This window comes from Lissotriton helveticus, chromosome 12 (genome assembly GCF_964261635.1).
Source record: "Lissotriton helveticus chromosome 12, aLisHel1.1, whole genome shotgun sequence".
Lineage (NCBI taxonomy): Eukaryota > Metazoa > Chordata > Amphibia > Caudata > Salamandridae > Lissotriton > Lissotriton helveticus.
The window spans coordinates 863,181,277-863,200,424 of NC_136073.1; the positions used below are offsets into that span (position 1 = coordinate 863,181,277).

The 19,148-nt window shown below is 45.3% G+C and overlaps 1 protein-coding gene across 1 annotated transcript in view; it reads left to right on the forward strand.

Moving 5' to 3' along the window:
• The window catches only part of ELL (elongation factor for RNA polymerase II), a 181,282-nt gene that overhangs the window by 152,313 nt on the left and 9,821 nt on the right, over positions 1–19,148 (forward strand). Inside the window, exon 9 of the mRNA XM_078670140.1 lies at positions 5,745–5,811. Within this exon, the coding sequence (XP_078526266.1) occupies positions 5,745–5,811 (67 nt within the window). The remainder of the gene's footprint in view (positions 1–5,744; positions 5,812–19,148) is intronic.

Sequence of the window (19,148 nt, forward strand, 5' to 3'; positions counted from 1 at the left end):
TTGAACTCGAATCTCAAGAAAGCTTTCCCAACCTTGGAGAGGCAGGAACAACTGCAGACCATGGCGCTAGACTTACAAAGAAGAAGGTGTCTTTCAGTACGCTGCTACAAATCTCTTCTGGGGGTAATTTCTTCATGCATTCCTCTAATTCCACATTGCAGATTGAGGATGCGTCCTCTTCAGGAGCAACTGGACATCCAATGGAAACAGATTCACGGGTCGTTCGACAACAGGGTGACCATCACCTCGGCAATGAAAAAAGCAGCCTTGTGGTGGACAAAGCAGGAGAACGTGTCCCAAGGTCTATCCTTTGTAAGCGATCCGTCTCCTCAGGTGGTGATGACGGATGCGTTGTTAGATATTTGGGGAGCAGTACTGCAGGACCTGCATGTCAGTGGACATTGGTCTCCTCAGAACCGTCGGCTCCACATCAATCTCTTGGAGCTCAGAGCAATCAAACTGGCTCTTCAAGCTTTTCTCCCTTGCCTAAGAGGTTCAAAGGTTCTCATCCAGACGAACAACACCACGGCCATGCATTACGTGAACAAAGGAGGGGGAACCAGGTCTCTCCCGTTGTACCGGGAAGCTCAAGAAATCTGGAAATGGGTGATCCTTCACGGGATGTCACTACAGGCAGAACACCTGCCAGGGGTTTTAAACGAGAATGCCGACAGACTAAGCAGATTATCCTCGGTCGGTCACGAGCGGGAACTGAACCAGCGGGTTCTAGACGAGGTCTTTCAACAGTGGGGCAAACCTGCAATAGATCGATTTGCCACACCGACCAAAAAGAAACGCCGGTCTTGGTAACTTTCATAGGTTCCCATGCGCCCACCCACCTCCCTGAGGAAAGCTCAGCCTTCAGCAGATATGGTGACTGTTACACAACGGCTACGAAAATCTGAGGCTCTGAGGTTCCTTCAGGAGGGTTCTATGGGGTGAGGCTCTTCTGATTGGCTGATGTCTAGTTTGGTCTCTTTTACAAAAAGAGGCGGATATGCTACAAAAGGCAATGAGGCCTAGGCCTTTTTCCTGTCTCTTTTGTACCTACTGCTATGTTATTTTGTTACCGAGACTCCCATTCCGACGACTGGGAATGATACAAAAGTATGGGAATCTATGAAAGTTACCAATACTGGGGAACCAAAGTTGCAGGTAAGTAACTTGTTTTCTTCTACCTTGATCATACAAAAAAGTTCCAGGTGGACGACCAACTCTACATAAAGTATGTTGGAGCAAAGAAGGGGCAAGCAGTTCAGAAGAGGACCACACACGCCTTGGCGTAGAAACAACCTCCTGAAGGCCTTAGAGCTCATTCTACCAGGGCGAAAGCAGTCACCACGGCTCTCCAGCGTGGTGTTCCAGTTTCTATTGTCTGCCAAGCAGCCACATGGGCATCTCTGCACCCGTTTGCCATACACTACTGCCTGTATTCTCAGGTCCGCAGGGAGGGCCTCTTTGACCGCTCTGTCTTGAAGGACATCTTGGTCTGAAACCTTTCCGCAGCCCCTCCTCCAGGTATGGTATTGCTTGGGTATCTGTTCTAAAATAAGGAATCTGCGGCTAGATTTCTCTATCAGATGAACAAGTTACTTACCTTCGTTAACGCCTTATCTGATAGAGACATGATCTAGCCGCAGATTCCTTACCAACTCACCCATCCTCCTCGCACTGCAGATTGGTTTAGTGTCAGGGCTGTTTCCCCTTTTAGGGTGCTAGTTGTTTTTGGCAACCCACAGTCAGTCACTTCATAGTTCCGCACTTTCATGGATGACTGGGACGGCAAGACGAACCAGAATCCTATGACGTCACGCAGAGTGACCAAAACCACCTATCGGCGCGCAAGGGGTATTGCTAGCAAAAATCTTCAGGATCCAGTCTGACTCCTGAAAGTTCAACGGTAAGGAATCTGTGGCTAGATCATGTCTCTACTGGATATGGTATTACCGAAGGTAAGTAACTTGACCTTCAGCAATCTTTTCTTTGAGGCAATATGTGAAGGATTCGTCTGAGCCACCAGGCATTTAGCCGCTATATTCCTTTCATCCTTTTCCATGTATGATGTAGTATTAGCTCTATAGAAGAGTGCTCAGACAATCCACTGGGTAGTATACAGACACTTTCCAACGTTGGTAGAGATTCAGCAAGGACAACAACAAAAAATCTGTTGTAGAGGATGAGTCATGGGGGTGGGGGGGGGGTGGGGGAGGAACTAGGGGGATGGAGTAAATAGTAGGAAAATAATGTGTCTATTGGACGTTGCTTACTCCATGCGTCGGTGAGACTGAGCATTTGCCAATCTGGGAAGGCTTGTGGACAGTGGATTCTGGTCTTATTAACGACATCCATCACTGCATTAGAGTAGCCCTTCCATTGAACGTCGTCTCAATCAGTGAGTCTGCCAGCTGTTGCATCAACAGTTGGAAAGTTTGCTGCTGCCCGATTGGAGGGGCATACATACTTATGTCATTGTCACGATAGGCAGGCACCCATGGAAACTCCTATCTACCGAATACATTCTTGTGTACAGAGTTGACCACCACTGGAAAGGGTTTCTGCAGTCCCTCTTCTGGTACCTTGGGTAAAACCTGAGTGGAAGACCCTGTTGTAACTGTGTCTGCCAAGTATGTTACAGATTGTGGCCTGAAGATGTTTCTTGGTGCACCAGGACTTTAGGCCCATGCAGCTTAAGATATAACATGACCTCTCCTCTTTCAATGAAATCATTGACCCCATTGGAATTCCACGACATCACTCAGTAATGATCTAATCTATCATTTTGTGAATTGGCCGTCATTGTCTCCATTGTGAATATAGTTATATTGAAGGTGTTTTTTTTCTGTGACGTACTTAAAATAGGAAAACAATACCTATACCCCCCAGTCCCCTCACCCTGCACTTCTAATCCAGAAGCATGCGTCGATCGGAACAAGTGTAACCATTTAGAAAAGCGGGTGGAGGAGAGTGGGACAGTGAAAAAAGAAAAGGGGAAGGAAAAATAATCAATGGCTAGTCATGAGACAAGTGTCAGTGTGCCAGCCCCTGAACAGTAGTACATTTATTTGGCTATCTCATGAAAATTAAATACCAGTATTTGTAAAGCGCACAGCTACCTCCGAAGTGGTGTCCGGGCGCTGGGGGCCCTCGGGAAGATTAAGCAAGATATTGCCCAGAGTCACATGGTGCTGGGCTGACCTGCCCCCGGTGCTGGGGATCGAACCGTGAGCCCCAGAGTCCAACATCAGTCGCCCTGGCCGCTGCGCCACACCTCTTCCACTTTCATAGAGTACGCAAGTAGGTAGGAGGGGAAGGAACCATAGTAACCCACCCCAAGAGCTGTCCCTACAAGTTGAAGTTGTAGCCTTCAGTTTGTCAGTTCCTCTAAAGGATAGATTTTTTGTCTGGTGCAGAAGAGCTAACTCTCAAGCATCTCCAGCACTGTAAGTGTAATCCAATAACTCCAGTACTGTTTGCATGAGATCTCTCCAGTACTGCCATGTTGTTAACTGGATGTGGCTCAGTGCTGATTGTCTTCACTCTGTTTTAACCTCTTTCTGCAGTCTTTGTGATCTGGTTCTTTGATGAGGATGACTTCTGGGGAGTACCCCGGCCAACATTCTTCTTCTTCCTTGGTAGTCTGGGCTGACCATGGTTTCTGCAGCCCAGGATCAATCTTGGTTTGGAGACAAAAAAATTGTGTTTAGTTGTAGAAGAGGACCTTTAATTTTGTTAGGGACATCAAATATAGTGTAAGACTATAGCTTACATTTTCTGTTAAACCTGATCAAACATCCTCGACTGTTGTTTTTTTTATTTTTTTATTATTTGGGTGTAATCCCAGATGTTGAATGTTTTATGGAAGCTCTACTGGCTCGCAGGACCAAGTCTCTATAATTATGGAACCATGGAATCATAGTACTGGACGGAGCCATAGTCCCAGCACATGATGCACGCTCTCCATTAACGTACAGCGTATCTTGCATTTGTGTTTTCAGCTTCTCCAAGAATTGTTGCTGGGTTGTCTCCTTCCTCTGTTTTCGGGAATCCCTCAGTTGTGACATTACTGCACCTCATTCTGCACTAGGCATCTTTACACAGCTGCATAACCATAACTCATGATCAGTAGCCTTCATTTTTTTTTTTTAACAGTGTCAGTAAGCCCTGTGATTGTATCATCCAGTTGGGAATTTCCCACCATCTGCCTCAGTTACTCCGTCAACAACATTACACATGTCCTGTCTACGGATTGCAACATCTTTGGCCACTGTTTCTAGTGTAGATGTAAGAGCCTGCCTATTCTCATTAATTGCCTTCAAGATAATGACAGTCCCTTCTTAGGGGTCTAGAAAAAACCCAATTAGGTTTACTACTTGTTCCATAGCTATGCCTGTATAGTTCAGTTGAGCAGTTTGTGGTTTCAAGAATGTATCTAATTTTCCTTGCCTGAGGGCCACTTGGTTCTTTTACTTTATCATAATTGTGTTCAGTGTTTCATCATAAAACAGGCTAAGTAGAGACCATGATTGAAATTAAGAGATTGGGAAAGGGCCACTCCCAATGTGTCAATCAGGTCTCTAGGCTGTAGCATGTTCTAGGAGACCAGAGGCATTCTTTGCCGACTGGCCAGCCCTAGGGTCTTTGGGGAGGCACAAGCAGTCACAGAACTTTAGTCCAAGAGGAGATGCAGGCACATACAGTACCACCACGGGCTCAAATCTGCCTCATTTAGAAATTCAGTAAGAGAAATTGTTTACAATCATCTGGTGTGGCGCAGTCTGATGTGCGTCTCCAACATACATCATGCATGAGTCATGCCCTCAGTGACTACACCCAGTAGATGCACGCTATCAGAAGTACCATGCCCCTGTGAAGCCCCACGGCCTGAGGGCAAACCGTCACTAGGTGCTTATTTAGTCTGCACACATCATGGATATGGGTCTCCCGAACAATAATCTCTTGTTCAGGTGGCTGTGAATGGACTGGGTGAAGCGCCTTTTTCTTGAGGCAGGCTCGGTGTATAGGGGCCCGGTCACAAGAAAAGATAAGGGATGCCTCTAACGTGAGGACTGCTATCTTACTCCTCAGTAGTCACTTGTGACAGGAGGAGGGGTGAACCCATGTCCTAATGGCCGCAGCCTGCTGATCGTAGGCTGGGCCAGGCCGCAGCACAGCCGTGCAGCACCACACCAAGCATGTCTGCTACCTCATGGCCACCACTAGATCACTCATTGCTGAAGCACTGGCTCTGCTACTTTTTGAAGGGATTCGTAGAAAAACAGAGAGAGCTAATGTGCTGCCCTCCGGCAACACTGCTACCGCACCACCAGGTATTGATACTCTGCTGCTCAGCAGGCCAGGTTAGTTATGAATCTTTGCACATTATTTGTATTATATGATTTAGGAGGTATATGTGTATTTACTAACCTTTGAGTCGAGCTTGTGGTTCCTTGAAGGTAGGACATTAATTTGCCTCCCATGATAAACAATTTTCTAAAGGATTTTCCAGTCTTCTACTTCAAGACGGTGGTTCTTGTTGACTGCTGGTGTTTTTTGTCATATGGGTGTGTCTGAAGTTGAAATGTTTGGCTGCTGCAAAGTAAATAATAGCACTTTATCTACAGAAATTGTGCACATCAAGCAGATATATAAACTGCACTGCTACATTCTGCTAACAAGTATTGCATAAACTGAAAAGAGCAGCATTCAGTGATAACTGTTCATTTACTTGATGATTTATTTTCCAGGCGTAAATGGATTGTGTAATAGCTCCAGTGTACCTACTTCAACTTCGGAATTGCCGGATTATTTATTGTGAGTATATGTAGAATATTTTATTTGCGCATTGAACGAACATAAGGTGAATACTGTGTATTACCCTTTATAATGCAGAGACACTTTTATATTTTTATGGTGGATTCCTCTAAAACATTGCGCGTAGAAAACATCTTTGCAGTTATGCATGCAGTTTGTTCAGGTATCGTGATGGTGCATGATGTTGCCAGTTGTGAACTGTTTCTCTTCAGTGCATGCCTTTGCAGAACAATCGAGAGATTGTGGGCCTTGTCTAGGCACACCAAAGATCTATTGTACGTATCTTAAATGTAGCACCAGCAGTATAGAAGGTCTTCAGCACGAGTTCCTTGACCCATACATAGCCACATGTCCTTTTCAATGATAGCAAGTGGATTATTGACTCCAGCTCTGAAATTGGAGTACCAATGGGAGTGATAATCGTTCCAAGTAGAAACCTGGCACTGTTGTCTTTTTGTTAGATTAGCATTATCTGCTGCATCATGCTTCATGGAAGAAATAATTACCTCTACTAGGTACCTTTTTAAAGGTTCCAGTGTTAGTGCGCTTCGACTTCAATGCTGATCTGTTGGCTGATCGTTTTCTGCTCCGCTCAATGTAATTTATGATGCTTTTTGTTGCTGTGTTTGACTAGCTAATTTAAAGTGCATTGAATGGTCATTTGAACATCCCAGTTCCTCCAGGTGCTTTCAGATATAATCCTTTAAAAAGAGATTTGGTGAAGAAAACAAAAATATACAAAGTGACACAACAAATATTTGTTATTTTACACATTTTTGTGCAAAAATTGCTGTGGTTTTGAAGGAAAGCTTCAAATTACTTTATCTTAAGACAAACTCCTCCAACACAAAAATGCTCTCTTGCCCCCACAAACTACAGAGGGTAAGCTGCATATCAGGTTAAACCTAGAGGCTGTCACTTGTACCAGTTTTGTTCCAAACATCATTGACATCACAGGCATTCCCAATGTGGATGGAGCTTCAAGCCAGGAGCTGTATAAGGACTTGAATTCATGGTTCCCAAGACCCCCACCCTAACATGGAAGACCCATTCCCCATCTTCCCTCCCACACCCGCCTTGCTACTCTAGCTTATATCTTGGACCACAAGATACTTCAAGCCTGAACAGGATGTCAATCTTTACCTGCTTAGCAGCTTGGCCTGGACTAAACCTCCTTTTAATATGTGTATTAATTCTTGTTTGGGAATTTTAAGATGATGCTGAAAACCTGGTTGGTTTAGATTAGTTTGCAGCATGCCCTGCCTGCTGTCTCATTCAGGGTTCCATCTGAAGACCATTTACATCATTGCGGCTGGCTACCCCATTGGGAGTGAGCTGGCATGCTGCAAGTTCATTTCATAAAACAAGAGTTCTCCATTCATTGTGAAGTACTAATTTTACACTTTTGGCTATAGTTTGGTGGTGGACAAGATGGATTTCCCCTGTTGCCTACTCTTCTGTTTAGATTTTAGAGCACCTGGAGGGCAGCTCCCTCTGCACTGCACCTGAAAACCCTGAAGAAAAAGAGAAACGCCTACTTCAGGAAAATAAAGCGCTCAAAAGCAAACTTCTTCAGCCTCCAGCTCGACCAAGCAAAAAATCGCCTAGAAAACTGTTTGAGTTAATCAGAACACAAGCCAAGGAACAACCCCAACCTCTCAGTACTTTGCACGAAGCACCCTCCTGTGAAGACTTCGCCACTTTCTTTACCCAAAAAACTGACAACATAAAGAATGATCTCGGCGCTGACGCAAGACTCCACAATACACTCAACTGCATAACACCCACTGAACCTAAAAACAATGCAACATGGTCAACCTTTGAAACCTACTCCGAAGAAGAAATTGGCAAACTGCTCAGCACCTTGAAACCTTCCAATCACCTCACGGATCCCCTCCCTACAAACGCTGTCAAAGATTTCACCCCACTGCTCCTTCCTCTCTGGACTAAAATTATCAACAGCTCGCTCCAAGAAGGAACCATCCCTGACTCCCTCAAAGTTGGACAAGTCACACCTTTGCTAAAGAAACCTTCTGCCGACCCATCCGACCTTAACAACTACCGTCCCATTACCAATATTCCCACTCTCGCCAAATTATTGGAAAAATGCGCTCAACTACAACTGACTAAACACATCGATCTGTTTGATCTCCTCAACCCTCATCAATCAGGCTTCCGAGCAGGACACAGCACTGAAACTGCTATGACTCACATAATTGACGACGCCCTTCAAATCCTAGATCAAGGTGATACCTGCCTCCTCATCCTGCTTGATCTCTCTTCAGCATTCGACACTGTCAAACATGAGAAGTTACTTGATCTTTTGAGCACAAGAATGGGTCTTTCTGGGACTGTTCTCAAGTAGTTCACCTCATTTTTACACAACAGGTCGCAGAAATTCAAGAGTAACAACCTGATGTCCTCTCCAATACCTGTTTCGTTAGGCGTCCCCCAAGGATCTTCCCTATCACCAACTTTGTTCAACTTAGTTATGGAACCTCTCACCACCTTGCTTCAAGCATCCAATGTACTTTTTCACATGTACGCAGATGACACCCAACTATATCTCAAATTACAATCCCCCAATGACATCTTACTACTGAACTCAACGATCAGAAGCACCCAATCCTGGCTTGCTGATAATCATCTCAAACTCAATGCTCTGAAAACAGAATTCCTGCTGATCACACCTCCCGCGAAGATCCCCACCACGCAAACTTGGCTTAAACAGTTAACTGCACTCAATGTCCAACCCATCATAGTGGACTCAGCGAAATCCCTAGGCATAACCCTCGACTCCAACCTCAACATGCAGCATCATATCAGCAAGGCTACTAAGGGAGCGAACTTCCAAATCAATACCCTGAGGAAACTCAAACCCTTCCTACCAGCCAAAGACTTCCAAACTGCAGTACAAGCACTAGTAATCCCGCGAATTGAATACGGCAGCACCGCCCTCTGCGGTCTCCCGTTAACCAGCACTGCACCCCTAAGAGCCTCTCTAAACGCTGCAGCCAGACTCATCACTGGATCAAAAAAACACTCGCACATCACCCCTGACTTGAAAACACTGGACTGGCTGCCTTTTGAAGCCAGAATACATTTGAAAATCGCCTGCATGACACACAAGGCTCTACATCTGAGCTCTCCCGGATACCTCACTCAGAAGCTGTCAATCTCCGGCGGCTCTAGAAACACTAGAGGCACAAACAATCTTCTGCTAAAACCTCGAAGATTCCGGAAGGTAAAAACTTATAAACGCTCTTTCTCAGGAATGGCACCCAGGATCTGGAACTCACTCCCTCCTAAAACCAGGCTCATCTCCTCCTTCACACTTTTTAAGAAAGAAGTAAAAGCTATTTTTATGGCCAAATACACCTGACCTATTAGCGTGGATCTGGAAAGACTCTACACCGACCTGTATTACTCTGTTCGAACTCTATACTATTTATTTCACCTGTATTATTGACGCTACTGACTATCTATGCACACATTTAACTGTTATATTTGTATTATTGATGTGCTGTACTACTTTGCTCCCTCACGTACCTACCCTTCCCACTTATTATGTGTAACCCCACTCTCTTGCTGGCATTCCCGGCTTTGTAAAGCGCTCTGATATCTGCAAAGATCTTGTTCGCGCTATATAAAACTTTCAAAATAAATAATATAAATATTTAAAAACTGCCAAATGCTATGCCAGCATTATAGAATTTCCTCAGAATTTACCAAAAGGTTCAGAAGGCAGTTCTCCTCCCTTATTTTTTCTTTTGAAGGATTAGCTCCATGTCCCACAGAAGGCTTATTAAAGTTCCTCATAGTTGTAATTCTGACCAGTTTTCCAGTAAACTAATCTGCTTTTGAAGGGAACACTGCTCCAGTGATTTTTGGCTGAGGCGTGCCTGTGATTGCTGCCCATTTTGGCCATGAGTCTGCAGGTCTTCCTTACTTTTCCCTTTTTCCATTAATTTTCCTTCCCTATGAAATCTAGTATCAGCCACCAACCCAACTATGATGGGCTAGTTAGCTTCCTAATCTTATCCTCTTGCTTTGGCAAAGTTACCCTGTCCAGTCACTCAACACCTTTTAGTCTGGTGCATGAGGAGCGCTTGTTATAATACTTGGAGATATAATTTAGTTCATTTTGTGTAGCAGCCAGAGTGACATTCTCTTCATCTAGTTGTAATAATTCCTTCAATTGGGGTCTACTTATCAGCTAAGGCAGTATCTTTGTTTAATTTCTTATTCTTGATACTGACAAGGCGCATACTATTGGTAGTCCCATTTTCAGACTGCCTTTAAGGTTCCCATTGTTGGGGGTGTTCCCCAACAATTAGTCCTCTACGAGCTGAGGTTCGCCATCCCTAAGAAATGACTTGCATAATACCCAGTTGCCTTGAAAGCCTACCACAGTACCGTAGCCTACTTACGTTTCTTTGATTTCCTGGCAGTGGGTAGGGATTTACTCAATTCCACATTCAATTTATTAGAATTTTGCTTTTGTGGTAATAGAATCATTCCTATATTAATTAGCGTTCATTTTACAAAAACTAAATTGCAGATAATAGTTAAAATATATCGCAGGCACATCTAAATCTTTTAAATCTAAAAGTGTCATTTCATGTCCAGAAAAGGACAACCAACATTATTTGAAATACATATTAAATTAATTGTCTAGCTTAGCATTATTCTAGGCGTCTAGCACAAAAAATTTAGATTTATTCTCTTTGACTGTCTTGTCATCAGAAGGGAAGCCTTTTCCTGTTTTTTTTTTTTTAATTCCGGGGAGAGAGTTTCTACTTCTCCAGTATTAGGGTGTCTTTCATAGATTCACATGCTTGAATATTCCCCGTTGGTGAAGTGGGAGCCCCACGGTAAATAAAATAGCAATAAAATCCCAATAAAATATGTATAGAAAAACATATCACACAAATTCTAAAACCAGAAATACTTATAAGTACCAGGTTAGCATTCACACATAGGAATACATAGGAGAAAAGAGAAACACCTTTATAACATATCCATGTCATTATGTTAGTCCAAACTACAGCCAATCAGTCGCAAGCACCCCCCTAGAACCTTCTCCTAAGAGGCTCAGGCCCTTAGATTTTCTACAGCACGTTGTGTGAAGGGAGTCTCCCTGAGATCTCCTGAGTTTTCAACTTCTTTCTGGATTTTCTTCATTTTTTCTGAGATGTCTTCAAGTAAGAAGTCTTTGTTTCGTCCATGTTCTTCTTGTGGGAAGTTGCGACTCTACTCAGAGGACCCTCACAAGAAGTGTATTTACTGCCTCTATCCAGAGCATGAGGTAGAAAAATGTAAAATCTGCAGGACATTTTCAACCAAAACCCTTAAGGACAGGGAGGGGCATCTTCTCCTGTGGTTGCAGAGGTTGAAGGATAAGGTTTCACCTCTCTCCGATGCAGAAAGCCTTGCGTCAGGTGTGTCTAGAGCTGCTTCAAAGCGTAGTAGTGTTCAGGAGTTGCCATCTCCTTTTCTGAAGAAGAAGCTTCCACTCATGGAGGATCCTCTTGTGTCGCTGCTACTCCTGCGCCCTCGAGATCTGACTCTCCGGCGCCCTCAGCTCCTTCTGCACAAGTTTCCTCTTAAAAACATGCTAAGTAGTGGACGGGCTCGTCGACGGTCGTTCCGTCGACGAAATCTGCTGTCTCCAGTGCCCTGACGACGACAGTGACGATAACTTGTGCCCGCGGATAGTCTACAGCGGCTGCGTCGACGTCTTCTGCGTCGACGATGGTCTGTGTCAGTTTTAAGTCAGGCTTGTCGGCGATTCCCATTTCATCGACGTCAAAGAAGATCTCGTCGATGGTGAAATCCTCGTCGACGCTTGCTGTGAGAAGACCCTCCTCGTCGGCGAGTGCTCTGTCGACGACCGCTTTATCAACGTCGGTTCCGCCGACGATCGTTTTGTCAACGGCAGCTCCATCGACGACAGCTCCATCGACGACTGCTCCGTCGGCGGCGGCTTCATCGGCGGCTGTGGTCTTGCCGTTGATGGTGAATGTCCCGTCGACGTTGTCATCGTCGACGACGTCTACCTTTGCATCTTTGCCTTTGCCGCCTTTTTCTTCATCAGCTTCTGGGCCTCCAATGGTTGACCCACTGCACCAGCGATGACAAGTGCCTCTGGAACAGCTCTCGCTTCCGAGTCACCCTCAGCCTCGAAGTCCTTCGGAGCAAGTCATTAAATGCCAAGAGATTACAAGGATGAACAGGATCATTCTTATTTCCAAGAAGGGGAACCTTCTCTTCAGGTTCCAACAGCACAAATACCACTTTCCATCATTTCAAATCTCCAATATATGCTGGAGGATTACAATAGACGTTTTCCACCGTCTCATCAGGGGTCTCCTCAACCTACAGTGCCTGTAACTTCAGTGGCTCCTCCTACTCCTTCATTGCCGGAGCCTGCAGTATCTTCTGCCCCTTCAACCTCCATTCAAGTCCATGCCACTGTTTATGAGAATGATGACGCTCGCACTGACAGAGAGGACAGCGAGGTTGCCGATGATGATAGGGACATGGCAGATTGGGACGACTATCAGTTCCAGACACCGTCTCCCCCTCCTTCGGTACCAGGCGATTCCCCTTCTGTGGACATAGCTAGTTTTCACCAGCTTATGGAACGAGCGGCGCAGCGCTTTAAGCTTCCTATGATCACGAAGGACGAGGACTGCTTTCTTTATGACTTCAAGAGTCAGCCCTTCAAACAGGTCCGGGCTGTGCCCATTATTGACTTTATTTGGAATGAAGGTGTCAAATTGATGCAAACGCCCAATACAATTCCGGCTCTTCTTCCTTGTTTGGAAAAGAAATATAGAGCGCTCCAGGGTTCACCTGCTTGCTTGGTAGCGCAGCCTAAGCCTGATTCCGTAATTACCCAGGCCGCGCAGCGGCGGTCCAGGAATCCGTCTTTCCCTATTACCGCTCCTCCGGACCGTGAAGGACGTCGGCTTGATGCCATTGGCCGTAAGTTTTCCACTATGGCTTCTACCACCGTGAGGGCTGCCAATTCTCTGGCCATTCTGGGGCACTACGACCGCCACATGTGGTCTGATATGTCTTCTTTCATCAACCTCATTCCAAGGCCCTCTAGAGCTGAGGCCCTAAAAATTCTTCAGGAGGGAGAGAGAGCGTCCTCAGAAATTATCAATTGCTCGGTCGACATTGCGTGTACTGGTTTTCGCCAGCTTGCGGGAGCAGCCGTATTAAGTCGTCAGGGCTGGCTTCGTTCCACCTCCTTTTGCCAGGAAGTTCAGTCGAAAATCTTCGACATGCCCTATGACGGCGAATCGCTTTTTGGCCAGCATGTGGACGATGGCTTTGCAAACTATAAAGGACACCGAGACGGCTCGGGCTCTCGGCACGCTTCAATTTCGCAAGCCACCTTTTCGTGGTGCGCACGGACGCAGCACCCCCTCTTATTCCTTTCACGGCGGATCCACACAGTACCGTTCCTACGGCCAAGGAAATCAAAGATATTCCTCCCAGTCCCAGCAGTCCTATCGGCAGCAGTCTTCAAAATCTTACCGAGGTAAATCCTCCTACAGGGTTCCGCTTCTAAGAAGCAATGACTTGCCTTCCCCGCTCAAAGTTGGAGGTCGAATCTCCCTTTTGTACTCCAATTGGTGCTGGACATTGTATCAAAAGGCCATGCCTTGGAGTTTGTCAAGTTCCCTCCAAACGCTCCTCCAACTGGTCTACCCCCGGCTCACCTCAAGGAGCTTTTTCAGCAGATTTGGCTCATGATTCAGAAGGGTGCCATCGCAGTGGTTCCCAAGTTTCAGAAGGGGATGGAATTTTATTCTCGGTTCTTCCTCGTCCTCAAAAAGTCCGGCGACTGGCGGCGTCCAGTCCTCGATCTGCGAGCCCTGAACAAGTATTTGAAGTGTCAATCCTTCCGCATGCTCATGCTCGCGGAAGTTCTCTGCTTTCTCCTGAAAGACGACTTCATGACCACCATCGATCTTCAGGACGCGTGTTTCCATGTGCCTATACTTCCAAGACACCGGAAATACTTGCGCTTTCGAGTGGGGCACAGAGACTTTCAGTTCAAGGTTCTGCCTTTCGGCCTTCGCTCCGCCCCTTGCGTCTTCACGAAGGTCCTGGCTCATCAAGTCGCAATCCCGCCATCAGGCGTCCTTGGACACTCGATTCTGTTACTCTATTCCACTCCCTCGGTCTCTCCATCAACACCGAGAAGTCTCAGGTCGAGCCGGCTCTTTGCAGGACCTTTCTGGGCGCCACTCTGAATACTTCACTGGCGAAAGCATTTGTGTCTCATGAGCATCAGCTACGGATACTACGCATGGTGGCTCTCCTCCGCTCAAAAGGGTCCGTTTCAGTTCGTGTATTGAAATCCTTTCTTGGGATGGCGGCGTCCTGCATCTCCCTGATCCCAAATTGCAGGCTCAAGAGTCGTCCCATTCAGGAAGAATTGGACATGCAGTGACGTCAGGTCACCGTCTCTTTCAACAATCTGGTCCGGGTGACCAGTCGGATGCAGTCCTCTCTTCAATGGTGGGCTCAGTCGTCAAACATCGCTGCCGGTACTTCCTTCCTCACCATCGCTCCGGAACTCGTCTTTACCACGGATGCCTCCCTGGAAGTCTGGGGCGCATATCTTCAGGGACTATACATAAAGGGCAAGTGGACCCCGTCTCAACGTTCCTGGCATATCAACAGGCTGGAGCTAATGGCCATCTTCCTGGCGCTCAAATCCTTCCATCTCCTACTCCAGGGAGAAGCAGTGCTCATTCAGACCGACAATACCACCAGTATGCACTATGTCAGCAAGCAGGGTGGCACCAAGTCAATGCTCCTCTCTCAACTGGCATAGAGTATCTGGGACTGGGCACTTCGTCACCAGATCCCCCTGACAGCGGTTCACCTACCAGGCATCTCCAACATCCTGGCGGATTCCCTCAGCAGGTCCGCGTCCTCGACCCACGAGTGGGAGTTGCATCAGCCGACTTTGGACTTCATCTTTCGGCTGTGGGGTTGCGAGCCCTGTAAACCGGAAATGCCCGTCCTATGCAAGTTGGCTTCCCCATCAAGAGTCGTCCGGGAATGCCCTTTTGATGGACTGGTGCAATCTATTCGCCTAGGCTTTTCCACCGATTCTGCTGGTTCCTCGAGTGTTGTGGAAAATGCGGAGACAGTCGTGCCACATTCTCCTGATCGCTCCCAGATGGCCTCGACAAGCATGGTTCTTGGAACTGCTGCTTCTCTCACAGTGCGATTCCATCCTCGAGCGGATCTCCTCACAATGGACGAGGGTCAGATCTGTCATCCGGACCCCTCCTCTATCAAATTATCAGCTTGGAACCTGAGCACCTTGAATTTGCCCATTTGTCTATTTCGCCAGCATGAATGGACGTTCTCGCCAATGCGAGAGCTCCGTCTACGGTAAAGACTTACAAGCTAAAGTGGATACGGTTCTGTCACTGGTGTGCAGCTGCCAACATCCATGCCGTTCATTCCACTCCTGCACAGCTTCTGCCGTTCTTTCTACAGCTGGCTCAATCAGGACTTTCCCACTCCACTTTGAAAGTTTTCCTGACGGCAATACCTTGGTTCCGGCAGTATGGGTCTTCCTCTCTCTGATCTAACAGTCATTCGACAATTTTTCAAAGGACTGTTCAGGAAGTTCCCGCCCATTCGGCATCCTCCTCCTATCTGGCATCTCAATATCGTTTTGGTGCAATTGATGAAGGCGCCCTTTGAGCCTATCCACAAAGCGGATTTAACATTTTTAACCTGGAAGGTGACTCTTCTTATTGCTTTGACCTCTTCACGCCGCGTGAGTTATATTCATGCCTTCACCATTAAACCTTCTTTCCTTCAATTCAAATCGGACTGTGTTCTGCTTCGCACCAATCCGGTTTTCATGCCTAAGGTGCCAACTGACTTTCACCTCAACGAACCAGTGTTCTTAAAAACTTTCTTCGCAAATCCTTAAACTCCAGCAGAGCAACGTTTGCATTCACTGGACGTTAAAAGATGCCTTCAATTTTACATCGACAGGACGGCGCCCTTTCGTAGGTCTGATCAACTGTTCGTTGCTTACGGATGCATGCGCAAAGGGCGTTCTGTTACCAAGCCAACTATTGCACGTTGGATTTCTTCAGCAATTTTTTTCAGCCATCAGAAAGCTGGCAAGCCTCTTCAATCTTCAGTGAGAGCTCAATCCACCAGAGCAATGTCATCCTCTGCTGCCCTGTGTGCTGGTGTGCCGATTCACCAAATATGTCGAGCAGCTATGTTGTCCAGCAGGCACACTTTCACGAGACATTACTGCCTTGAGACGATCAACGAGGCTGATACGGCAGGGGGCCAAGCGGTGCTTCGCAATCTTTTTAAATAAGGTGAGCCTCTGTTCTTCCTTCCGCCTCTATGGTTTATATGATTTTGTTATTACCTGCCTGGCAACATTGTCATTGTGTGCATTTTCATGCCTATGCACTGCTGTTTTTGGCCCTGCGGCCAGCTATTTCTGCTAACTATTCTATTCAAGGATGTGAAACTATGAAAGACACCCTAGTACTGGAGAAGAACAATTGTTACTTACCTGTAAACAGGTGGTTCTCCAGCATTGGTGTCTTTCATAGATTCACATGCGACCCACCCACCTCCCCTCAGAGGCTCGCTTCTCCTCCTAGACTCTTTTGTCACTTTAGTGCTACGAAAATCTGAGGGCCTGAGCCTCTGAGGAGAAGGTTCTGGAGGGGTGCTTACGCCTGATTGGCTGTAGTTTGGACTAACATAATGACATGGTTGTTATAAAGGTGTTTCTCTTTTCTCCTATGTATTCCTATGTGTTAATGCTAACCTGGTACTTATAAGTATTTCTGGTTTTAGAATTTGTGATATGTTTTCCTATACATATTTTATTGGGATGTTATTGCTATTTTATTTACCGTGGGGCTCCCACTTCGACGCCGGGGAATATTCAAGCATGTGAATCTATGAAAGACACCAATACTGGAGAACCACCTGTTTACAGGTAAGTAACAATTGTTCTTTTACATCTGTATGGACTGTCCTTGCTGGTGTCATTGACATGACATGTAGGTGCCCAGGGAACAGTAGGAGCTCTACCTTCTGCTTTTATTATAGGCTGTTCAGTACTCAATGTTATACATTGTATAGGGGACCTCTAATAATAGTCACAAGCTCAGAGTTGTCATAAACGTGTGCTGGATCCAAGAGCAACATTTTAAATGAAATAAATTACTTTTCCTTTTAGAAAGGCCAATTAATAGAACGAATAACTTAGTCATTTTACTTTTCTTTAACCGATTTAGGTCTAAATTTAAAAGCTTTGTTTATTAAACAGTGACCGCAAAAACTCTGTCTCAAGCCTTTTTAGTGAAAATAATTAAAGCAGGGGCTGGGTGGCCAGAGAGTCTGCAGTCTTTAGAGGCTGAAATTTGACACAGATAATTTTGAAAGCTCGCATCACCAGTATCCCCTCCTCACCTGTCAGTTGTAATTTCTTCACTTTTCCAGCCCAGAGTGGAATAAACTCACCCCTTTCCAACGGACAGGTGAAGTGGTACTTTTTAACTTCAATTGAGATTTCCCTGAAGAAATACCGGTAATAAATGTTTCTTCTTCAGGGGATCTCAGCTAATGGACACTGTAAGTAGCCTAGTAACCCCATCCTTTGAGAGGGCCTGCTCAACAAAAGAAGAGAGATTAAACATTACTCAAAGACATCCCTGTAAAAGTTCTCACTTCCAGGGGTTCAGCTCTGGGTCTCAGTCAAGATAGAATATGTTTAAAATGTGTAGATAGACTTGTAGGTGGATGCTTCACTGCACTCTGGAAGTTTCTTAGCAAAGCAGTAGTATGACACTTCTTTTAATGAAGGTTAACACAGGATGCTTATCCATATTGCTTTAATGTGGAAAAACTGTTTGAATGGGCCCATAGTTGATACATAGGTGTTTAGCCTTTCTAAGGTCTTTGATTTGTCTTGTAGAATCCTCTTTGACACCCTTGTTAACAGTATATGAAATGTTCAGGTTTGTGATAAGCACCCATCATGACCACGTAGTCCACACAAGGGTCTCGGTCAACGGTTGCCTTCTACAACTGTGCAAAGCATGGTTAAAACCGCCTCAACAGGAGGTCGTCACAAGTGAATCTATGAATGATGAAACAAAGTCTGCAGTAATTGCTGACTCCTATATATTTTTTTTTAAATAAACATTTGTGCTTTTGTTGACCTAACCTCAAAAGTGTTGCCTTTTATTTTGTGTACTGGGAACATGAAGTAGATTAAAGGCTATTAGAGCATAGCAACCAATTGCACATAGAAAAGATGTCAAATTAGTTTAGGCTATGGCAAGTGATGCAGATCTACACTAGACAGCCACCAAAAATCTTCATTACCTTTTTCTTAATTTGGGGTTTATGGTCACTTTGAAACCTGCTTCAGCTTTCAGGGTTAGCAGAATAATAACCATTCTGGCCTTAATAGTTAATTTGTTATGCATCTCCCAGCCAGTATTTTGTCTAACCCTATTTTAATATAAACATTTCTCCCCAGTAATAAACCTTTTGGAACCATCATTACCTCCATTTCCATTTCACCCTGCAAAGAAAAAGTGACTCTCGGTGTGCGCCCGAGCCTCAGGTCAAAGCTAGGTTTCTGCTGTGTCCGATTCAAAAACTGAGTCAGTTGATTAATCTCTTCTAAACTCCATTCTGCTTCCCTGAAAACATGATTAAACAAGCATTGGCACAACCATTCAAACTAGCCTTTCAATAGCAATACTACCTATTGGCGTTGCTAACAGTTTGTTCCACACCACAGATATCAACCCTGGAAAACAGCATTTACAGGTAAGTATTTTTATTATAGGCAGCGCCAACATACTGAGCGTCCTACTACTAGTTTGGCTTGTGGTTTAGTGCTGTGAATAATGTTATAAATGTTTGTCGATACAAGAACTATAGTATCAGGAGATGCAACCGAATGTTGCTGTTGTCTTTTTAGTCAAAAGATGCAGCAGTTGTAATCCCACTTTTTACGTACTCACTGAAAAATATATACAGTTGCTTATGATACCGAAGGCTTGCATTTTTTTCAATTCTTAGTTTATCATTGCATATTCCATGTAAGGAGGCTTCTAGTGACGAGGAATGCCACTCTGTAATCCTTTTATTAGAATATGGTTTTAGTCTGTCTGCTGCACTGCTCCATGTCCACCCTTGAAATGTAACCGTAGTGTTTCTGTGTACAGCGAAGTCAGTCTTAACATCTATTCCCTGTGTAATGTACTGTAACTAAAAGGAACTCTAACCAC